The 20,731-nt window shown below is 48.9% G+C and overlaps 1 protein-coding gene across 1 annotated transcript in view; it reads right to left on the bottom strand.

The window, feature by feature from the left end:
• Positions 1-19,341, bottom strand: part of Ky (kyphoscoliosis peptidase) — a 38,262-nt gene extending 18,921 nt beyond the window's left edge. The window contains exons 1-5 of the mRNA XM_021207898.2: positions 18,810-19,341; positions 15,907-15,969; positions 12,024-12,086; positions 3,442-3,516; positions 1,205-1,267 (exon numbers count right to left, since the gene is read on the bottom strand). Of these exons, the coding sequence (XP_021063557.1) occupies positions 1,205-1,267; positions 3,442-3,516; positions 12,024-12,086; positions 15,907-15,969; positions 18,810-18,945 (400 nt within the window). The 5' untranslated portion in view covers positions 18,946-19,341. The remainder of the gene's footprint in view (positions 1-1,204; positions 1,268-3,441; positions 3,517-12,023; positions 12,087-15,906; positions 15,970-18,809) is intronic.
• Positions 19,342-20,731: the final 1,390 nt, after the last annotated feature.

Here is a 20,731-nt window from a genome sequence, read left to right as displayed (position 1 = left end):
CCCATGCCTTTAATCCCACCACTTGGGAGGCAGAGGCAGGCAGATTTCTGAGTTCGAGGCCAGAATGGTCTACAGAGTGAGTTCCAGGACAGCCAGGGCTACACAGAGAAATCCTGTCTCCAAAAACCAAAAACCAAAAACCAAAAACCAAAAACCAAAAACCAAAAACCAAAAAAAACCCCAAAAAAACAAAACAAAAAAAACCCTACTTTATTAGTTCCTCTTTTCCTGGTTCCATTTTTACAATATTTGATATTTTATATTCAAAATACCTATGATGATTCATGCCTCATTAAATCTACCTTCCGAGCAGGTTATGTAAGAGTCAAGTAGGAGAATATGATTTTATAGGAAGATACTTAAAACACCAGGAACATTAATTAACTTACTCCGATTTTGAGGCCAAATAAAATAGGCAGGTGTGTACAGAGCCACCGCTAGCATCTGGCCTACCAAGGGGGAAACTGAGGCTTAGAGAGGACAAATTAAAGGAAAAAGCAAGATTCCAATCCAGACCATTTATCACGTCATATCACCCTATTTAGTGTTTTTCTGTCTTAACCTTCTACCCACAAGCTTCCTACCATATAAACACTGGACACTCCATTTTACTTATTGTTTTGTATTTTTTGTCACAATGGGGATTGACCCCCTAATCATGGTGGGCATTCATTCTGCCACCGGGCTGTATTCCAAGTCCCTCGTCCATGTTTTACTTTTTTATTTCTTTAAGATAGGGTCTCCAGTTGAGCCTGGTTTTCTCCACAGAGCACAGGGTTACTTTGAAATTCTGATCCTCCTGCCTCCACCTCCTGAGTGCCAGGACTGCAGGAGTATGTTGGCATACCCAGTTGGTCTGGTTCTGAGGAGTGAACCCGGAGCTTCATGCCTGCTAGGTAGGTACACTACCAACTGAGCTACGTCTCCAGCTCCAAATTAGCAGCACTCTGCATCCTGACTCCACCATTTTCTGAAGTAGACTGTTTTGTAATCAGAAAGGGGTTCATCTTTAGCACTGGGGTGATATAAGAGTTTTCCCTCTTCACCTGTGTCTGTGGCCAGCACTACTAGTCAATCAGGACACTCTTTCTCCCAGATCCACAGATTGGTCCCAGCAAGCCAGTACCAATTGGCTGGAGACTGGACCATGAGGCCAACTTGCTGCTTTTTTTAAAAGAGGCCCCAGAGAAGGCCTGGGACTCACCGTGGGCATCTTTCCCTCCGGGCTGCCGGGGTCTCATGTTTCCATTTTTATCACCTTGTAAACCTGTAATATCCCAAAGGTCAGAGATACCGTGGAAGAAACAGAAAAGCAAGCACTGGTGATTCTCTAGGTAGCGGTCCTGGCCTCTCTCCCTGTTCATGCTTGCTCGCATAGACTCCCTGCTCCCATCCCCACGCACCATGCACTGTGGCTGCTGGGCCAGATGAGAGACTGGAAACAGGGACTGAATGACAGGAATGAGATCTATCTATGGTCTTTGAGCTGAGTCAGAACATGCTATGATCTCAAGGCTTTATCCCCTGCAGCAGGCTCACACGGAGCTGTGGTTCACCCCTCCTCTGTATTCTGCCATCTTGGAACATAGCTGTGGACGCTATAGGTACCAACCTGTTTGTTCTAGTACTTTCTGTACCTCAGCCTTTTGACCTGTATTCACCTTGTATTTTCCAAGTCAGCAAAATGAGGCTCAGATAGGAGAAATGACTGTCTAAGAAAGCTACCTGGCCAAGAGATAAAGACCCAGGTCCAGCTCCGAAGCCTCTGGTTCTAGCTATAATATGTGGCAGTTGTCAGTGTATGTAGGCAGTTTTATGCCTTCCCAAGATAAGAACTGACTAAGCTAAGAGCAATAATAGAGGCGCAAAAGGTAATGTGTATGGAACTTGGGGCCCAGAAGGTCATGTAGCCCTTGGAGTGGGTGGCCCTGCGCTGTGAATGGTGAGGGACAGGGGAGTCCCTGGGAAAGAAGCAAAGGAGACTGCTGCTGGTTCAAAGCCAGGTCAGGAAGATACGTGGTGTCTAATGAAACCATGCAGAATTGAGGGTGGGCTCACCAAGGCAGACGGTTTATGTCCCCAGAGCCACTTCGGGCTGTAAATATAGGAACTGAAAGGTGAGAAGGTGGTTTCCATTCCCAGAAATAGGTTCTGTTTTTTCCTTGGAACTTTTTTCCCCCTCCTCCTACATCTTCAGATGGAATGACAGGGTTCCGAGTAGCTAATGTTTATGGGAGTTTAGAACAATCCTATAAGGGTGTCTTACTTATTTTCCTCCTTTTGTATATGGAAAAAAAGAATCTAAAAGGAGGTTAAGTGAAACCACATTGTGGAGCCCAGAGTCACAGGACACTGGGGTCTTCCTGGGGTCCTGACTGCTGAGCTCTGCAAGGATAGCCTTGGAGGGTTTTGTATCATTGAGAGGACACAGTGGGAGGGGCCTTGAGCCTCCTCTGCCTCTTTCTCCATGAGGCCCCCATCAGCCAAGAAGCAGGCCAGTGTGAAGATGGAGCAGGGATGGAGAGTCATTGCAGTGAAGAGCCCGCCTGCCTACATATACTGACAACTCCCACATATTATAGCTAAAATCGGAGGCTTCGGAGTTGGACCTGGGTCTTTATCTTTTGGTCGAATAACTTTCCTGGACAGTCGTTTCTCTTTTCTGAGCCTCGCTTTGCTGACTTGAAAAAAACATGGGGCAAATACCAGCATCTGCATAAAGGTCAGGAAACTGAGGCAGGGGAGTACTTAGCACTGTGCAGGCCACAATTTTTGGCAGCCTACAGATGGCATCTTAAAATGCTGGTAGCAACAGTCTGGTGAGAGGATGTACTATTAGTTATGCACACCATCACCTGGACCTCCTTACAGAGACACAAGAACAGTAGCATCTGGGTGTCGTACTTGACTATGAAATGCTCCCATAGACTTTTGTGTGTGGGCACCCAGTCCCTGGATTTTAATGCTGTTTTGGAGGGATGTACAACCTTTAGGAGGTGAAGCCTCTCTGGAGGAAGTGGGTAACTGGTGGGTGGGTCTTGAGTCTCTAAAGCCCAGTTCTACTTCCTGTTCATTTTCTGCTTCCTGTTTGACCACCACCATGTCGGGCAGCGATGAGTCCAGCTGCATACTCCTGCCATTATGGAACTTCCTGCTGCCAAACTTTCTCTGTCACGGTATACTGTATCTCCCTAAGCCATGAGCCAACATACATCTTTCCTCCTTCAAGTTGATTCCCATCAGGTTGTCACAGCAATAAGAATAGAAACTAACACAGTGGGCATAAACAGTAATGTTTCTGCCTCCTCCCAGGTTGGACGATCAAGCCCTTCTTTGATTTTCTCAGATGTCCATGATTTTCTCAGATGTCCAGGCCGGAATCTGGCTCACCCACCTGCCCTTGCCTGCCCTGTATGTGAGCAGCCCTGCACATGTACGTACGTTTAGCCAAAGAGAACTTCTTAAGCAGCTGGGGCATGGCGTCTTGGGGGTGGATTTCCACAGTCAGCTGAGTACCTGCAAAGGGGGAGGTGACATTCTTAGCCAAATGCTGCCAGGAAGGGCACTCCATCTCCTGACAGATGTTCAAATGGCAGAACGTGCTTCATCTTAGATCTTTCTGTTGAATATGCAGATAATTCATGTTTTCTAGATGAACCCAAACAACCAACCAAACACTCTCTCTACCCCAGCTAACCAGCCTGCATGGATGCCTGGGAAACCCATCTGCAGACCCCGGAAAGTCAGTGATAGAAAAGAACAGGGTTGGGAGTGGCAATGACCAGGCTGAGAGACAGGACCACATCGGCCTACCCTTCTTCTTCTCATTCTGGCAACACCTCAGTCAAAGGCATCCCTACCCAGAGGTGCAGAATAGATGTAAAAGAATACTCAAGAAAAAAATTCAATTTCTACTTGAAGGGTGAGAATGGGAACCCCTAACTGTCTCAGGGAGTGGGGACATCCTCTGCTGTGTTTTTTCTTTATTCTATATTTTCCCAGTTCAGCCCAGAAGCAAGAATGTGGGTAGCTGTGAGGTTAGTAGCCAGGCATGAGTGGCATGTGTATTCTCTCTCCCTCCTTCCCTCCCTCTNCCCTCCCTCCCTTCTTCCCTTTCTCCATCCCTCCCTCCACCCTCTCTCTCTCTCTCCTTCCCTCCCTTCCCCTCTCTTTCCTTCTCCCTCCCTCCATCCATCTCTCCATTCCTCCCTCCTTCATCTCTCCTGCTGATTGTCCCCAGACAGAGTTATAAAAAGTACCCGACAGAGTGAAAAGACAAAGTTCCAACCTTTTTTGGCCAGAGGAACAGGAAGTTGTTGACAAAATGTAATTCCCTAAAGTTGCAAATAAGTTCCCATGGTCACCTCTTAGTTGCACACCACAGGTCTCACTCCATGCACTCAATACCACAGTCTGAATACCAAACTCTGGGGGAGGAACAATGTTCTCCTTCTGAACTGGCCACTTCCTGGTGCACGCAAGCAGATGGGCCCTGCAAAGGCCACCACTCAGAACTACTCAGCAGAGTACCTGGGAAGATCTCAGTTGGAGAAGAAAAGATGCCAACCACAACAACCCACATTTAACCCAAAGATGATAAAATGGCACATTAGCCATGCTCCAACACTAAAGGCCAGCCATTTCAGAATAAATCAAAAGATACAAAACTCAGCAAAGAAACAGAAGGTGGAAAGAACAAAGTGAAGATTTTAACATTGAATTAGAAGATGGGCTACAACGTTTTCTATGACAAAGGAAGGAGCCTGAGAACAGCAGTCAGGATCCAATCTGGACAATGGGAAAAGCCAGCAATGCTTCAGAGAGCACAGGACCACATTTAGAAGTCCACTGTTCATGTCTATGGCAGCCATGTGTGCAGAAAAGTAGCTGAAGAAATGACAAACTACTCAAATTTGAGAAAAGACATATATGTATGGACAGGTTCCAAACGTGATAAACAAGAGAAGATCCAGGTCCAGACATGGTGTAATTACACCACTGAGATACAATGTCCCTGAAAACACTCAAGATAAGTGATACATTATGTACCAGGTTGCTACATATTTCTCATCAGAAACTGGGTCGGAAAGATGTGGAATCTTTAAGATCCTGAAAGGAATTAACTGTCTCTATCCAATAAAAATTCCACATGAGAATGAAATAAAAACATTTTTCAGGTACAGTGAGGCCAAGACAATTTGCTCAATAACATATCCACTCAAGAAAGGAAAATACCAGAGATAGAGAAATATAATATAATAGCATATTATAATAGTGAAGAAAAGTCAGCTTATCAAGATGTGACAATGTCAAATATGTAGTCACCTGAACACAAAGATTTAAAATATCTGAAATAAAACTCACAGAATTATAAAGAGGAATAGAGAAATATGCATTATAGAATATACATTATAGAATATACATTATAGTCAGAGATATCAGCTCTCTTCTTTCAAAGATTGAAGGGATTAATTTTTTAAAAAAAATCAGCAACTGTGGAGAGGTATTAAATAGTGCTGTCAGCTGACGTGGCTTTTGAGGTGCTGTAGAGAATGTCCCCCAGTCCTGGAAGGTAGTGGAGCACATATTCACGTCACGTGTTCAGAGTATTCACTACAATTTGCTGTGTGTGTTGGATATTCTTCACTCCCCAAGTGCTTTGCTGTGATAAACCATGATGTGGTGAACATCAGGATAAAGAAGACATCTTTAACACTTTTCCAATCAGTTCCTGAGAGTGAATTCTTAAACACTGATGGAAAGAATGCGGGTTTTGTAAGGCTTTTGTAATACTGGCCAACTTTCCCACACATCCTTCCATTGGTTTCTGATTCCACCAATGGGGTCAGAGGTGGAGAATGCCCTTTCTCTCTCATTCTTGCCCTGGTTGATTGCCTACACGTCATCTTCTTCCCAACGGGAGGTGTTTTGTTTCACCCCTTGAATATAGGCAGACCTCACAAGTAAGTATGGCTGATCAGCATGGGGTAGAACTTGTGTTGTCATTCACGGTCTGAGTTTAGCCCTGGAGAGACTTTGCAATGCTTGCTTCCATTCTTGGCATCCTCGCCCCAGCACTGTGCTGTGTGTGGACCAGACTAAGGGTGAGAGACCACAGGGAGCAGAGCAGGGCTGCTCAGGTGAGGCTATCTGAAACCATCTGGTCTCCAGCCAGCCCACCAGCTGACAGCCAGCACCAGCTCAGCCAAGAGCTGAGATCAGCCGGCCATGGCGTGGACAGAGACCGTCCAGCAGACCTGCAGGCTTGGAAGCTCACGATGGCACTAGCAGCTGAGTCCTGTGGTGGCGGATAACACAAACATGCCTGCTAAGCTTTCCGGCACCTGCCTTCATAAACCCTTTACATTTTTATTAAGGAAGAGTACCTTATTGTTTTATGTATTTAAAAAAATTAGTGTAGCTTTTAAATTTTTTATTTGCTACTTAAATTTGTTTGGTGTGTTGATTATTGTTATTATTTACTGATTTATTATGTTTCCCTTGACGGTTTTGTAAGAAAGAGTTCCTTTTTATTAATCCTTTGTTAAAATATACTACAATTATTTTCTTTTGGAAAAGCATTATTGATTTTCTTATATGCTTTTAAAACTTGTTTTGCATGCTAACGAGACCAGAGATACAGTGTGTGCTCTCCAGACTAAAAGGCTTAACATACATTTTAAATATTTAATTAACTAATCAATTAGCTAATGTGGGGGGTACATGTGTATTGTGTGTGGGGTTCATGCATAAGGTAACCTCTATCACTTTCTGCCTATTTCTCTGAGGCAGGATCTCTCCCTGAACCTGAGGCTTGTGTTTCAGCTAGGCTGGAAGCCAGCAAGTCCCAAGAGCCTCCAGTCTCTGCCAGCCTCTGAGTTGGGTTAAAGGCATTTCAGAGGATGCCTGCCCTATCATGTGTGCTGAGATTTGAACGCTAGTCCTCATGATTGTGGTGCAAATGCTCTTAACCTCTGAGCCATCTCTGTAGCCCAGCATTCACCTGTAAAGTGTAGAATCTAGCACATTCACTGCCTGTGACACCAGCCTCGAGATTCTGGGATGAAGATGCTGAGGATCTCAGAATTCAGGATGTGACTCGACTCTTGTCAGAAGATCGGGTGCCACCCTCATCCGCAGCAGATTCCCTTTGTGGCCCTGCTTAACTTGGCCTCTTTGTTTTCTTGTGCAACTCTTTCTGAGGTGTTCTCCAAAGTGGTGTGTGGCCATAAGATGCTTTGTGAAGGATGAAGCGTGAGAGGTTCCCCTGCATACTCTATTGTGGGTTGCAACCCACAATGCTTTCAGTCCCGCAGCAAAGGAGTCTATCTGACCCAGGAGCCTGTCTGACCCAGGAGTCTGTCTGTTTGACCCAGGAGTCTGTCTGACCCAGGAATCTGTCTGTCTGACCCAGGAGTCTGTCTGTCTGACCCAGGAGTCTGTCTGACCCAGGAATCTGTCTGTCTGACCCAGGAGTCTGTCTGTCTGACCCAGGAGTCTGTCTGATTCAGTGCAGCTATTGTTTGGAGATTGCTGGGCTGAACCAACTGTAGCCTTAAAGGAGCTGCGAAGGTAAAGAGCTCGTGAGCCTAGGGCCCAACAGTGAGCCTCTCCCTCACACTTCTCCTAGCTTAGGTACATCCAGCGGCCCCCTCCAACCATGTTCCTTGTGAAGAGTGATGGGGCTGGGAAACAAACCACAGTTGTGGCCCTTCAGGGGCTAACGGGGAGGTGGCCTCATGTTTAGAGGGGCTGTCGTCCACCGGCTCTCCCTGACAACATTTGAACCCCCTCTTCTCCCTGCAATTTTTTTCACTTTATCTCCTTGCCCAGGACCAACTGTCCCTAGGCTGTGTTGCTGTTTTATTCTCCACGCTGTCAAACTCTCACCCCGATTATAGAGTTTTGCATTCCTCCGGAGACTGAAGAGACCATCTACGAGACTTCTCTGACCCCTAGGAATGGCCAGTGGTCATCACCCTGTATCAAGATGGTCAGCATTCCCTAGAGAGCCAGACAGTGCACCCACCTCACTTTTAGATCTAATAAAACTTAGATTTTAATAAAAATATTAACCTGACCTAGCTCTCACCACGAAGAATCTCAGGCAAAAATTCAAGTCAGAGCTAAATCCCAAGCAGCTGCCAATCACACCGACCTTGACCATCAAGGATAAGACACCTTTCCTGGCTTCCCTCACAATACCCTTCCCCAGCAATTCATTTGCTGAATAAGACTTCTGAAACCACAGCCTTAGCCATTTAGGAATATTTCTTGCTACCCCTCTGAAGTGGCTTTCAGGCTGGAACTTTTCTAAACCCTGCTGACTCTCCTTCCTTTCTCTCTCAAAATCAGAGATGCATAGAAGGTCCCGAGTCTGTGTGGGCACTGTCCTAGGCTGGCCTTTTACCCAGTCAGGTGACATCTCCTGCACGGCACCTCTCCTAATGGCTCCAGGTTTCAGTCGGTATTTGTCTAATGGCTCAATTGACTCAGAATACCTAATGTGGGCATGGCAAGTGGGTTTTGTGTTGTTCATTAACTCTGACTGATTGGAAGTGGCTGCCAGGTGCATTGATCAATTAATAAAGACCGCTAGGCAAGCATGTGTGCATGGTGTGTATGCATGCATGGGGGTGGGGGAGAGGGAGGCAGGCGTGCATGCGGAGGAGTCCCAGGACTTATGCAAGATACTCAGCACCATTGACTTAAGAGTCTCTATAAATGCTGGTCCACTTATAGCCTGGACATACTTTTCTGTAACACTTAAAGTCGGAAAAAATCTTAGTTAAACATTTGTCATCTTAAAAGCACTCTCAAATGAACCATGCCTGGCTAGATCTTAAAAGACGCGTGCTCTATGCTTCTGGGATGTAGTGGTCGGGAAGCAGTCAGCTCCAAAACCTGGGGACAAGCATGATGGGTGTCATTTCAGAACTGACTCCTTAGCCACCACCCTGAGGGTCTGAAGTCATCGCGCCTCCTTGGGGTGACCACTCTCCTGTCACCCAAACACAAGCCCACTGCAGATTCATCTTCCGAGGCCCCTGTGCACCAGGAGGCGCTTTTTATCACCTGCTGTATAAAACCTGCCACTGAACAAGCTGCTGAGGAGGAGGGGGAAGCTGAGCCATTTTGAACAAGCTCCATCTGGAGCCTTGGACGTCTTGCCGGGGTGGGCAGGGACGTTGTACTCAAATCAGCTCTGTGGTCCCTGTCCTGTACGGGGGGAAACGTGGTACACAGGCTAAGCCTGCTTGGTTTTGAGGGCTAAGCCCGCTTGGTTTTGAGGGGTGCACAGACATGTTCAGCTCTTGCTTCTGACTTCTCCTGTTTGGTTGCATAACTTCAGACAAGCTGCTTAGATGCCCCTGTGCCTCGGTTTCTCCATTTTTTCTATCCATAAAGTGGATTTCTTCTTCTTCTTCTTCTTCTTCTTCTTCTTCTTCTTCTTCTTCTTCTTCTTCTTCTTCTTCTTCTTCTTCTTCTTTTTGTGAGAAAGGAAACCTTTCACAGAGCGTGGCTAAGGTGGGGTGAGGAGACATGAACGGAGCTTAACTCCATGTCTGGCACACACCTCGAGTTCCACCTCTGATCTAGGCTATGACTGAATCTCCCAAGAAAGCTGTGCTGGAGCTGACGGGGTCCCTAGAACAGAGCCCGAGGAGTCCCAGGCTTGCCGATGCCTAAGAACTCAGCACACGGTGGTGACATCCTTTCTGTGTCCCGAATGCCTGGTCTCAACAGAGCGACATTCAACTCTTCCTCTTCCCCCCTCACCCCCGCCCCCACCCAGTCTGCTGTGTCTACCCCTGGCTTATGTTTCAATCCTTGTCTCCCCACCCCCCCTTCTCCTTCTAGCCCAGATCCACAGCATGGGAAACCCTCTTGCCATTGGGTATCGTTATACCACCTCCAGGGGGGAGTCCTCTTTGCTTCCAGTCACCCCCTTGTGTTCTGTTCATTCCCCCAGGATTAGAGGCACCGCACCGAAAACCGTCTGATGTCTGCTGATCATACTCTGATGCCAGCACACTGAAGGCGGCCCATACCTAGGTCAGAAGCCAGCACACTGAAGGCGACCCATACCTAGGACCGTAAGTCCTGCCTCAAATCCTCTCTGCCCCGTCTCCCGCTTCTTACTCCGCTCACGTCCCCTTAACCCCTGGCCACAGACACAGACTTTTACACCTACCGGATGCTTGCCTGCCTGATTGTGCCTTCATGTCATGACTCCCCAGATGCCCTTGTGTCTGTCCCACCCCCTCTTTTCTTACACAGATATTCTGTCTCAGTTGCTGCTCATCTGTTCTTTTTATCGGGGCTGGGGTGGGGTGGGGGATGCTAGAGATCAGACTAAAAAGCATCATGCATGTTAGTCAAACCACTAAGCTACACCCCCAGCCTCCTCTATTCTGCTTACCATGGTTCCTTATTGTGAGCTGAGTAATGACTTTTCAGGGTATCCGTGCAGAATCTCTGACTGCGAGGGGGATTTCACAGATGGTGCCTTACCTATGGGTCTCAGAGTGATTATTCTGGGCTATCTGGTTGGGCCTTAGATGTGACCACATATAACTTTATAAGAGGGAGACAGAGAACTGCCTACCTAAAAGGGGAGAGGGCCATGTGCTAATAGAAGCACTCACTGGAATGACACAGCCATAAAGCCAAGGAATGCTGGCAGCCTGCAGGAGCAGAAGTAGGTAAGGAATGGATTCTCTCCCAAGGCTTCAAAGGCTGCAGCCCGCCGACACCTGCCTTTTACCCAGCAAAGCTGACTTCGGACTTCTCAGTCCCAGAAGCTTAAGGTGAAATCTTCTTGCTGTTTCTAGCCAATGAGCGACAGGAAACTGATTTATCACCCTCGCCCCCACCATCCCTCCTGCCTTAATTTCCCCTTCGGTCTTTCCCCCTCGCTAGGACTCAGTCCTACACACAGGAGCCTTTGTTTTGTTCCCCATGTTGAGAGAATGGCAGCCCATTCTGGATCATTCTACCTCAGTGAGGTATCTCTGCTGTGAGGCATGGGCAGTCAAGTCAGTGTCAGAGAAGCACCCTGGCCTGCATTGATTCTTGTGCTTCAGGAAGGGGCACACCCGTGCCCCTTGAGCGCTATGGCATAGTTTTCTTGCTTGTTATGGCATCAGCAATGACAGCCAACTCTAGGTTGAGCCTGAGAACCCCAGGCATCCGATGAAGAGCCATAGTAGATGCTGGAGTCCTTTAAATAGGTTCTCCCCCAGCCACAGTGGAAAACCTCAACTCTACCTCGTGGTAGTCTCAGATCTAGAAAACTGCAGAATCAGCCTGGCCAGCAGAGAGAGTGCCCTTGCCTGCCATTTCCAAGAACCCGGAGCACTTCTGGGAAAATCAGAGCTCTCAAGGAAAGACCAGGTTGTTCCACCTTACTGCCGAAAACTTGGCGCTCGGTGGGATGTTTCATCAGGCTCAGCTTCAAGAGAGGTCAAGGAACCTTTGTGACTCAGGCTGTGGGAGGACTTGGATACTGGGAGCCAGCAGGAGATCAGTTTCCAGGGAGCCGTAGAAGCCCAGCCATGTGAAGGTTAACAACGGAGACCCTGCTGGGGTTGGAGGTAAGGTACCAGAGAGCTAGCCCTGACTCTTGCTGTCTCAAGCCTTAGTCTCCTCATCTCACCCAGTCAGGGTTGCTTTGATACTTGAGTATGTAGAGAGGTTGGTAGAGCCGCAGACACATGCTTTGTCCTCAGCGAGTGTTAGCTGTAGCACTGACAATATCGATAATGGTGGGACTCCATCATCCAAGGACTTCATTTCTTGACTGAAGGGGCAGGGTGTCTCAGTTCTTCCTCTGGGATGCAGGGAGATGGAAGGATGCTCTAACCTTCATGGACCACAGAGGAGGTGCTCCCTATAGCTTTCGTGGATCAGAGCAGAGGTGCTCCCTGAAGCCTGACCTCTGTACCCTGGGCTCGCTACTTGGGCAGCAGAGCCAGGCACACAGCCCCAGGAGAGATGGCCATTAGCGATTTGTCTCTTACCTTGGTTGTCATAGGAGGTGATGACCTGCGGCTGCTGAAGGCACTGCTTCTCTGGCAACTTTCCTATTTAAGACAAAGAAGATGGCAAGTGACCGCCCTAACCATGATATAATGTTCCCTGGAAGGGGGGCTGAGGGAGCTGGGTGCACCTGAGATAACTGTATGCTGGCAGGGGCTGAGCACATCTACCACCACAGTGAGCACACCTCTGGACCAGCATAGCCTCACCCATGGGAGTCCACAAGTGCCCACCCCTTCTGTCTCCCAGTGGAAGCCTATCCAGGCCGGGATTCATTCTACTGGCCTATGGAGTTTTTGCTACAATTTCCAAACTATCTTCTCACACACAGATGCCTGACTGATCGTCATCCCTTTCTGTGGAGTGGACTGGGGGGGGGGGGCAGCGGTTCCAACATGGTACTCGAACTCTTGAGCTTCCAAACTCCTAGCTCAGCTTTCTTTCCTCCCTCCGAGGAGCACAGGGGCAGTCACCTGCCTCAGATTCTAGCCTTGAAGTTGGAGGGGGGAGGGATACTCAGTTTGGTTTAGTTTCACCAATATTACAGAGCACTCAACATGTTTGCGTTCTCTGTGCCCACTGGTGATATGAACATGTCCTGATGGCCCAGTGGGGTCGGGATGCTGAAGAGAGATGCCTAGTTCTTGCTACAGGCCATCGCTGTCTTCTCGGCCTTCCTAGGCATGAATTCCTTTCTGCTTTTATGGCTGCTCCGTGGCTGTGCCAGCACTGTCCTTACTGAGCCAGCCCTGAACCATGTCTTCACCGATGTGGGAAGAATCAAGGAAGGGCCAAGATTATGGCAGAAGGAAGTTCTCAATCTACATTTCCCCGTATAATCTATCATCTCCCGGTGACCTAGAGTGAGCCGCACTTTAGGGGAAAACAGAGGATCAGCCTGGGAACAAGCACACCCCTAGGGCTGCTGTCTGTAGAGTGGAGCCAATCACGAAGGCAACTCTGTGCTTCCCATGCCACAGCTTCGGTGCTGCCCTAGCGGAAGCTAGTCAAGGTGGGTAGGCGGGGCACTCAGCTGGGCTAGACTTGGGGTCCACCCAGCAGAGGTTTGCCTTGGGGAACCCACACGCTCTAGTCTTCTCCTAGGATCGGGTTGAGTCAGGCCCCCAGGACTTCTAGAACATGGTTGCCTAGCCAAGGCCAGATGCACTGTCATTGTGTGCCAATGTGGGGTGATGTGGCATGCTGGGCTGGAGCTCCAGGCCATTCGGGTGAGGACAGGGAGGCTGCCTTCTGTGGGCACGGCTGGCTGTACCTCCATGAGGAAACAAGAGCCGGGAAGGGAATCCTTAAGGAGGATGATTGGCTGGCACAGCTCCTGGGAGGTATTTATAGCCAGAGCTGCACAAGTGGCTTCTCTCTCGCTGTAGGGCACCAGACACCTTGCTGCTAGGCAGACTTCAGCCAGGACCAAGGAGAGCAGCCAATCAAAGCAGGAGAAGCCCGTTGCTGGGCGAGCTTTGGGAGAGGGGTGGCTCAGCCCAAACACCTGCTGCTTCCAAAAGTTTGGAGTGTTTCAGGCTCCCCACCCTTCCTCTCGCCAACACCCAAGCTCAAGGAGGGTACAGAGTAGCAACAGGAGGACAAATGTGCCCTTTTGGATCAACACCACACTCAGTTCCATTTGTGCACACTCTGTCAGCACATGCCACCGGGCCACTTCCTTCTGAGATGAAATTTCTCCAACTGCCAGGGCTGGACAGCCTATTGGTTAGCAGGACTAGGTGACTTGGGTACCCACAAGGCACATATGTGATGAAATCAGCTTCAAGGCTGGTGTCCTGGATCTCGCCATCAAAAACCATGGGAAGAAGCCACTATGTTTCTCCATACGTGCATGTCATTTAAAAAGTAGACCGAGCCTTTGTTTGTTTGTTTGTTTGTTTGTTTCAAGACAGGGTTTCTCTGTGTAGCCTTGGCTGTCCTGGAACTCACTCGGTGGCCCAGGCTGGCCTTGAACTCAGAAATCTGTTCACCTCTGCCTTTAATCCCTGTGCTGATTAAAGACATGTGCCACTACTGCCCGGTTTGTAGACCAAATCTTACATTAAAATTACACAGGTTGGTGGAATGGCAAAACCATCATGTTTCCTGGATTTAGGGTTTCTGCAGACTTTCTCTGCTGCCAGATTCATACCAAATCTTCAAACACTAGATTTTTTTCATGGTCTATTTAAATCACCTTCTGTGGACCAATACTAAGAGACTCAGAGTTGGTTTTTTTGTTTTTTTTGTTTTTGTTTTTATAATCATCTTGAGAGTTACTGCATTGTTTTCTGTTTTGTGAAGTTTTTCACTAATCTCCCATTCAACCTTGAAGATGCCCAAAGTGGAATAACTCCAGTGTTTTCTGAGAGTCCTTCGGTGCTTGACAGATGGCTCCCACAGGCAAGAGAGAAAAGCAACATAAAGGACATTCTCTTTTTATCCAGTGTCTCCCTTGACTCATTCACTTGCTCACACACGGACCCAGCACACAGCACACATACTCTGAGTGGCCATTCTTAGGGCTGGAGTTCCTGGACTCTCATTCTTAGGCTTCTTATTGGCCCAGAGTATCGCTTCGCTAGCTATAATGTCAATCTTTGCCACCCAAAGTGAGTCAGATTTTTCTCTACAGCTTAGCCCCAGTTAAGGAAGCCTTTACATGGATCCACTAGCCAGGACACAGATGGGTGTTCTCCTTAATGGGTGTGTTTTCATCTTGAGGATGACTCCTTCCCGTGAACAACGTAAGGGACACAGGGAAATGACCGTCATTTGAACACAGCCCTACAAGGAGAGGGTTCTAGACTTGCTTGTTAATTGTTCAAATCTCTATCAAACTTGAGCCTGGCACAAAGTAAACGCTAAACAGAGCTGTTGAAGGAATAAGCATATAGATAAGTTTAGTTTTCCTGGTTTGCGTTTCCTTTTTTGCCGCTGTCTGAAGGCTGGTGAAGCCAGAGTTGGTTTGCGTTTCCTTTTTTGCCGCTGTCTGAAGGCTGGTGAAGCCAGAGTTATTCACCCTTCCTCAGCTGTGCTCTTGTGCAGGGGCAGACATGTGCCCCCATGGTTCATATGGATGGGGTCTGCTGGAACTCCTCAACAACATTCTGGGAGTGGAGGTCGGGATCCTAGTAGAATTCTGTGTTCCCGTCGTACATGTTAGCACTCGTGTTTCCCCTGGAATCTGGGGTAATCAATCTCTGAGGCACACAAAACAAAGCCTACTATTTTAGCCCATCTCCTATGTTCCAGAAAAGCGCTGAGCCATCAGAAAACAGCGCTGTCTGGAACCGGAAAGAAGAGGCTTTGGAAATGAACTTCTAACTGTATTCTGAAGCTCAGGGCAGTAGGGACTACTGTAGAACCTTTGATTGGCTCTGCCCAGTCCTCATGTAAGATAGATTTAAGACAGGCCACCATCCCAGTCTGACCAGAAAAATAAAAAACAAAAAACAAAACAACAACAACAACAACAAAAAGCTCAAACACATTTTAAAGCTGTATATAGTCTTTGTGACGTCAGCAGCCCTGCCTCTGATGGGAACACACACAACCCTCAATACCCCAAGTGAGGCCGAATTCTCTTCTATAGCTCAGCCAGCAAACAGGTGGGTGCTGAGTTCACAGCATCATTCCCCACTTTCAGCTTCCAGAAATGTAGGAGCCCCGACACCAGGGAAAGTTTTCCAGGCTCACGGAGGCCTAGGGGCTTGGCCGAGCCACAGGCAGCCATGTTTGTTCGCCGATTAGATGTTAGGGCCAATTTCCCAATGAGTACAACCCAACTCTTCCAGTGCCTTTTTCAGGGTTTTTGAATCACAGAGACGGAACAGAAAATAGAAAGAAAAAGAGATTTACCCTGCAAGCTGTTTTCTTCCAACTCTTGCCACTTCCGGATTCCGTTTCTGACACCTTGGAATCCTGTGAGAGAAGGATTGGGTGTGAGACGTTTTGTGGAGGGAGCCCTAGGGTGAGTACCATGCACCACTGTTCCACTTAGAGACCCATCTGTGCTAAACAAGGCTGTGGGCACCAGTTCTTTCAGGATCTGAGATAGGCTGCCCTTGAATGAGACACATTTGAGGAAACAACACAGCTCTTAAATTAAAAAAAAAAAAAAAAAAGGTAGTTTTTAGTGATGGTGGGATTGGTTATCAGGATTTTCCGGAAGGAATTTTTGCTGTACAGATGCCCAATACCCATTCCCACATCTCCAATATGTAAGTATGAAAGTATTATTTTCTGAGAGTTTTCTGTTTTGCCTGCCCATTTCTGTATGCAGGGACAGAGCATGGACAAAGATCGCCTGTTCCTATGGGAGTGGAGAGTGACAGTTGCCTACTTTCCCAGCATCCTTTGCAGCTAGAGTATGGACCTGTGTAGGTCTCAGCATGGCCCATCAGATGCACCTGTGTTTCGTTCTGGCGATGATGCAATGCAGAAGGGAAGGGAAGCTCTCTCCTTGGTAGTGGCTGGAAATGATAGTTGAGAGATTGAGTCCCTGGCACGGAACCTGATGTATGCCCAGGCAGTGGGAGCAGTGGGAGCAGTGGGAGCAGAAGTGTCACCACAAGACCAGCTCTGTGGCACACTTGATAGCAGTGTTCTCAGGAAGCTCAGTCTCAGGTCTGGCTCTCTGATCTTTCTCCTGCCCAGAAGCCCCCACATCTTCCTCAGCTTCCCCCTCCCCTGATCTCTTCTGCAAAGTCTGTTGCTCTGCACAGTCTGTGTTGTGGGGAGTGCGGTTCTATGAAAATAGCTGGGAATGTGCTGGATTCCTAGAGAAAAGAAGACAGACTAGGCCAGCCCTGCAGCCTAAATCGCTGGTGACTCTTCCTATCCTGTCCCTCTGACTCCTTTCCTCCTTGCACTGTGGTACAAGGCCACAGTGTCTCCCTCGTGTCAATAGTTGAGCTTTATTCTTCTCTGATGGGTGTGGGGAGGGGGAGCGTTGCGGCCTTCCTTGGCTGTTCCTAAGTGGGAGAACTCTCTTGCAGGTGACAGGAAAAGAATTGAAAGTCCGCAGGACGATGTTGGGTTGTTGTGCATCTGTGTGAGACATCTGAACAAGTAGTTTGACTCAATGCTTTTCTCCCTCAGGCTATGCCCTAAAGTGTGGCTACACAGGTCGGTACAGCCTGGGGGTTCCGTGGATGGCAGACCTTGGAGACTCTACACTGTTCTTTTCCACTTTGGTGCAGAATAGGGGACACGGTTCTCTCTACTGCCCAGCATCTTCAAGAAACCTTCTCTGGGAAAATGTTTCTAGAAAAATACCAGTGCCTTTCAAGTAGGGGTGCTTTCCCCCCAAGTCAGGGTCAAAGTGTGTATGTTCTTCTCGAAACATGGGCATTTTGGGTAGGTTTTGGGTACCTTGAGGGCAGTTTTGATAGCCAGCACTTCAGGGCTTCTCTCTTTATCCTCTCCGGTGTCAGAAGCAAAGGGACTCTGATTGGGTGGTGGGGCCTATTGGGCTGACTTGGAACTGGGCCTCACTTCACTCGGGGAGCGGTCTTCTGGATTGTGTTACATGTGACAGGCGCCATCTCATTCCCATCAAGAAGTGGAGGACATTTTCTTTCCCCTTCAAAGACCCTGAGAGGGTCGAATCCCTTCTTCCAGGAGCAGCATCGGAGAACTGCAGAATCTATTACCCCTGAACAGTCCTCACACTCCCTCCTAAACTCTAACTGCTGCGAACACTCTAGGTTCTCCAGTCTCTCCCTAAATGCCTTCCTCCCAGTTCCCCAGGGGCTGCATCATAGCTCCAGCACATGTGGCTGGTGGATCAAGGTTGTCTAGGGAACCGCGGCCCTAGCACAGCAGGTGGACAGGCTGTGGGTGCTTCATGCGCACTGAGGCTCTGGGGGACAGATAGAACAGCAGGAGGGGGTCCCAAGGAACTCGGGAACTGGAGAGAGAGTGGGAGGCAGCAGTCATCTTTCTCTGTGCAGCTGTCAGGCATCTCTGCTAAAGAAGTGGTGCGGAGTTAGACCCTTAAGTCAGCTTTAGAGGCTTCCTCCAAGACCAGCGCCACGAGACCTCTACATTTCTCGGGGATTTCCTGAGCGTCCGTTTGGCACCCTTTATACGCTATACAAGTTGTGTGTGTGTGTGTGTGTGTGTGTGTGTGTGTGTGTGTGTGTGTGTAGAATAGAGGCAGATCCTGCCTACCGCAATCACCCTATAAGCAATTATTTCTCAGTTTTCGTTTTCCCAAGTCTGCAGAAGAAGTAAAATTGAAGCTAAATTCAAGTATGGTTAGGAGACTTCAAACCCTACTCCACCACACCCCAGCCCAGGTTCCCTTCACCCATTCAGTCCTTATCTGTTGGAGGCGGAAAGAGAGACTTAAGAAAGGGGAATCTGAGACTGTAAGTTATCTTAAAGTTTGACTCAGTACAGGGATCCTTTGGGGTCCCTGGTAACTTATGGTAAGTTGCATGCTGACTGGGGACTAGGCCTCTGCTACACGTGATCAGTCTAAGGCCTTGGTTTCTTTCTGAAGAGCATTTTTTTTTTACGTGTTTTGCACCCTTCAGAGAATAGCGGGAGAAAACAGGCCTGGGAACCAGTGTGCTGTGCGTTGCCAAGGAACGCAGGTGCCCTGGCGCCTGGGCACAAGCAGCAGTCCGGGAGAGGGTCGGACTGGCCTCGTTGGGGAGGGGGTGCTATTTAGGCGCCCCCCCGGCGGGAGGACCCCGGGGCTTGGTGGCCGAGATGCCCAGGGATTATGAGGACCCGGGCCAGGCGGGTGTTACCTCCTTGGTTTTGCAGCAGCGCGCCCGGGTTCGCCTGCGGGTCCAAGTGCGTGGCTTGCGCCGCGCGCCGCTTCTCGGAGTGCACGATGAGCAGCATGTCGATGGCCACAGCGTTGCTGTCCTTCTTCAGCTCCATGGTGCCGCCTCCCTCCCGGCCCGCGCGCAGCGGCTGTTCGCGAGGCTGCCTAGGCTGCAAATGGCCCCGTGCGCGCCGCTGCCTGGCGCGGGAGAGGGCGAGGGCGCGGGAGAGGGCGCTGCCCCGCCGCCAGGTTCGCCGGGCGCAGTTTCGCTGACTCTGCCAAATTCACCATTAGGACCCGCCCGGGAGGGCGCTACCCTCCTGAAGTGCCTCTAAGTCACCTTTGAAAGGAAATCCCCGGGCCCGGCCCTGAACTGCACCCTGGATGCACTTTGCAGGGTTTATGACCCTTCCTCCCTGTACAACGGAAGTGCAGGTTATTGGGCTCCAGCAAAGATTTTCCTGTGCCTGGGCTGAGTGCTCCCTCCTAGCCACCATCTATCTCCTAAGAGAAGTCACTGGCCAACCCTGAATCAAATCAAAGCTGGTTTAGTTTTGGAAAAGAAAGGCAAGAAGGTTGAATTGCAGGGTGAGCAGATGTTGGGCCACGTCTTTAGCCTTCACTTCTTTGTTCCCTTGGGTAGGTTGTGAAAGTCGATAGTTCTTTTCATAGATTGAGGCGTTGTGACAAAGCCCCCAACTCCCATTGATGACTATTTCAGACCTTGGGTCATATGTACTGGGCATCAAGCTAACAATCGTATTTTTCCTGAGATGCAGGTCTTAAAATTCTCTATTCCTTTGGGAAGACTAGCTCTTGTTTGAGGGAAAGAGAGGGAGAGAGAGAGGAGAGAGAGAGAGAGAGAGAGAGAGAGAGAGAGAGAGAGAGAGAGAGAGCAGGGAGCTGCCAGCTGCTGTCAGGGAGCTGGACCTGAGAGCCCCTTCTATTTTTAGCCAGGCCTGTTCTGCCCAGCCAACAGCGACAGGGCATTTGGCTGTAGGTCCAAGGAGTGTTTACATGGCTTCTGCTTGGGAGCCTTTGGCACTGCGGTTCAACCAGGTGGGAGACAATTCCCTAATTTGTGTTTACACAGGTAATAGAGGCCACCTCCTCAGGAGGCCTTGCTCTGTGACTCCACCTTGGTACATGGCTCCTGAGAGCTCTCCACCTTGTCCTTGAAACAGCCATTCTGATACAAGCTAGGTTCCAACTGCAATGCCACCGCTTGCTGGCCATGTGACCTTGGACCATTTCCCTCCATTGTCTCAGCATCTCGTCGCCACTGTGTCTTCCCGAACTGGGTGTCTGTCGGCTTCTAACAATGTTGAACTGGTGTAGCTAGACAGCTGAGTCTCTTGATGGACAGGGGAGACAGATGGTGGACTAGATAGGTTTCATTCTGCTGAAGTGAGTCCTATTCCCTGACTATATGTGTGTCAACACACATACACAGACACACACACACACACACACACACACACACACACACACTGGCTGAGAAAGAATGGACTGGATTGTGCAAACCTTCTGGGCCCTGGAGGTGGTCTAGGCAACCATGAGAACCTGAAGAGCTCAAGGACCCGCACTCAGCCCCTTCACCCAATGTGTCCTAAGTCAGCGGTTCTCATCCTGTGGGTCGAGACCCCTCCGCTCTGGGAGTCAAAGGCCCCTTTCACAGGGACCACATATCAGATCAGATATCCTGAATATCAGATATTTATACCACAATTCATCACAGTAGCAAAATTACATTTATGAAGTAGCAACAAAAGTAATTTTATGGCTGGGGGTCACCACAACACAAGAAATGGTACTTAAAGGGTCACAGCACTAGGAAGGCTGAGAACCCCTGGCCTAAGTCCTTCTAGAGACAGTGTTATGGTTTGGATGTGAATGTTCCCC

This window comes from Mus pahari, chromosome 10, assembly GCF_900095145.1.
Source record: "Mus pahari chromosome 10, PAHARI_EIJ_v1.1, whole genome shotgun sequence".
Lineage (NCBI taxonomy): Eukaryota > Metazoa > Chordata > Mammalia > Rodentia > Muridae > Mus > Mus pahari.
This window is presented reverse-complemented; position numbering and strand designations above follow the sequence as displayed.